Here is a 2,576-nt window from a genome sequence, read left to right on the forward strand (position 1 = left end):
GTTTCTTTGATGAGACGACCAGGTCCCACATGCTTACATTTGCATGGGTTCTCTTTATCTCAATCAGAGCATTGTCTTCATTTTCTATTTTTGGCATACCAGATGAGCTTTCCTTTTCTTTTTCTTCCCTAGACTTGATCATATCCGGTTGATAAATCCGACCACTTCAGGTCATGTGATTCACAGCTCTTGCTTCTTATTCTTCGCTACTCCAAACGTCCAGAGTAACAGGATGCCCAACTACGTCATCATCGCTTCCAATGCATGTTCCTCACCTTATATCCATTCTTCATCACTGTCCCATACATTCAGCATGATAACATAGATATGTTCCAACAGCATCTTTCTCTCTCTTTCCTCCTCCTTTTCTTCAAATTCGGCCAACACCTCCTCGGGAGTCTTTTCGGACCTCCTCGGGAGTCTTTTCAGACTCAACCATATACAAGTTCTTAGGAGGTGGCATGTTATTGAAATTAGGGAGCGGATTGTCCTCGTGCTAGGCCTTGAATTTTTAGGATCAATCACTTTGCCATCATTTATTAAATTTTGAATCTCATGCCTCAATCGCAAGTAATTGTCAGTGGTGTGACCCTTGCTCTGATGAAAGTGACAGTATGCATTTTGATCAAAATTCTTTGGCAAATTTATTAGAGTAGGTCTCAGTGCGAGCGGTCGTAACAGACCTACCGACTTTACTTTCTTAAATACTTTGGAGAAAGGAGTGCCGAAATTGGAAAATCTTCTCATTGGCACATTGGTAGCTCTCAGATCTAGAGTGGCAGCTGTTGTGTTCTTGTTGGTGCTTAGGGTTTTGGCAGATGAACTTGACCCTTGGAACCCAAATCTACTAAAGTTTTCGACATGGTTCCCATACTTTTTATCTTCTCGGATCTTGTCATCAATGGCGGTTCCCACCTCATACACTTATGAAAACTCTATCAAAGGCATATAATACAACTTCTCATGAAAAATTAGCAAAGTCCCCTTAACAAAAATCTTAATATGCTGTTTGGTATTCGGACGGTTCCTCATTTGCATGACCTTGGCTCTCCACCTAGCCATGTAGTCTGTAAAGGTCTCGTCTTGCTTTTGCACAGTTGCTTTGAAATCCCTCAAATTGACGCTCATTTGAAGGTTGTAAGCATATTCTTTTAGGAAAACCGTGGTGAGCTCATTCCAATCTCTTCTCACCTTCATTTTGAGATTGTAATACCAAGTTTGGATAGACCCAATTAAGGACATCGAGAACATCTTCAGAATTTCCCTCGATGGCAAATCCGCCAATTCTATGATGGACTTGTATTGCATGAGGTGCACCTTAGGGTCACCATTACCATCATACTTTGCCACTTCAGACATCTTCTAGGTCATTGCAGTAGTTTGCTTTAATTCTAGCTCTTCATCATCATGCTCATCGATGTCAATATATTGGTCCATTCCCTTGGACTTCATGAATACACGTAGCTTTTCGAGCTTCTTATTTCAATTGTCAAACTTTTCTGACACAACTGGCTCAGGCTCAACTTTTTTGTTGGTATCTTCTTTGAGAAAAATTCTTCATCTTGCCAAGTGTCATCAACATTTTTCTTCTTCTTAGACTCAACTTTAGGCTCTTCATCCTCAATCATTACTTGCTCTTTACCCTTATCAATGCATAGGAGCTTTTCAAGGCTAGCTGCCACTATTTTCTCAATCATCTTCTCAATATCGGATAGAGGAACACTGGTTTCAGCCATTTTATCAGCAAAAGTAGAAACTAGAACTGAATAATCTGTTTGAATTGGAGAGTATTCAATCTCAAAGCGAGAGCCCGAAGAACTAAGAGGTATAGAATCAGGCAAATCAGAGGGGGTTAAAGGTTCATCAACTCTGACTAGGCGATTGTCCGCTCTTAACCAACCAGCTTCTTATGGAGCTTTATCCCTTCGGGGTGCTATCTTGACTGCATAAAATAAATGACAGCAAACACGACGTGATGCATGTATGCATAGATGCATGGATATGGAATACCATACAACAATGTGATGAAATAATCACAACATCGTGAGATGCAACTAATGCTATATTCCATCGTGGTTTTATCGCAATAGCTCAAATCCAAAGTCAAAGAAAGGCTCCTGAGAACTTTTGGGAGCAAAATGTGCCTTATTTCGTAGCCAAATACTGATGACCTTTTTGCTTTATATTTTTGCATCCCTTTCTTTTCGCCTTAAGTGTAATAAACTTAAGGCTCTTAAGAGCAGGGTTCTTTATTTATATACATTTGAGATTTTTTTTCTCTTCTTTTCATTATATTTTTTCCTTTTTTGGCATTAACAATATTTGGCTTGAAATAAACTCATTTCATTACTTTTCAAAAGTAGACTTTTTTACATTAATTGTTCTTTTGAGGCCCTCACTAAATATTTACAACTTTGCACCTCTAGAGTGAAGTGTCCAATTTCCACAGGGTGGTTGGTGATATTGCGCATGAGTGTGAATCACGGCTCCACACCTATGAAGAGAGTCATGGCTTCAAGTTGTGCTTGCTTTATTTCAAGTAAGAGTTGATGAGCCTCTTCTAATTGGTCTTCTTT

General features: G+C 39.4%; 1 protein-coding gene across 1 annotated transcript; it reads right to left on the reverse strand.

Moving 5' to 3' along the window:
- Positions 1 to 276: 276 nt before the first annotated feature.
- LOC149494621 (uncharacterized) lies at positions 277 to 1,359 on the reverse strand. Its single transcript, XM_089724376.1, has 2 exons — positions 1,042 to 1,359; positions 277 to 915 (listed from the first exon to the last, which is right to left on the reverse strand). Exons 1-2 carry the CDS (start codon positions 1,357 to 1,359, stop codon positions 277 to 279), a joined length of 957 nt encoding a protein of 318 aa, XP_089580502.1.
- Between the last annotated feature and the right edge of the window lie 1,217 nt (positions 1,360 to 2,576).

This window comes from Jatropha curcas, chromosome 7 (assembly GCF_041381405.1).
Source record: "Jatropha curcas cultivar XTBG-Jc1 chromosome 7, XTBG_Jcur_1.0, whole genome shotgun sequence".
NCBI classification, from domain to species: domain Eukaryota; kingdom Viridiplantae; phylum Streptophyta; class Magnoliopsida; order Malpighiales; family Euphorbiaceae; genus Jatropha; species Jatropha curcas.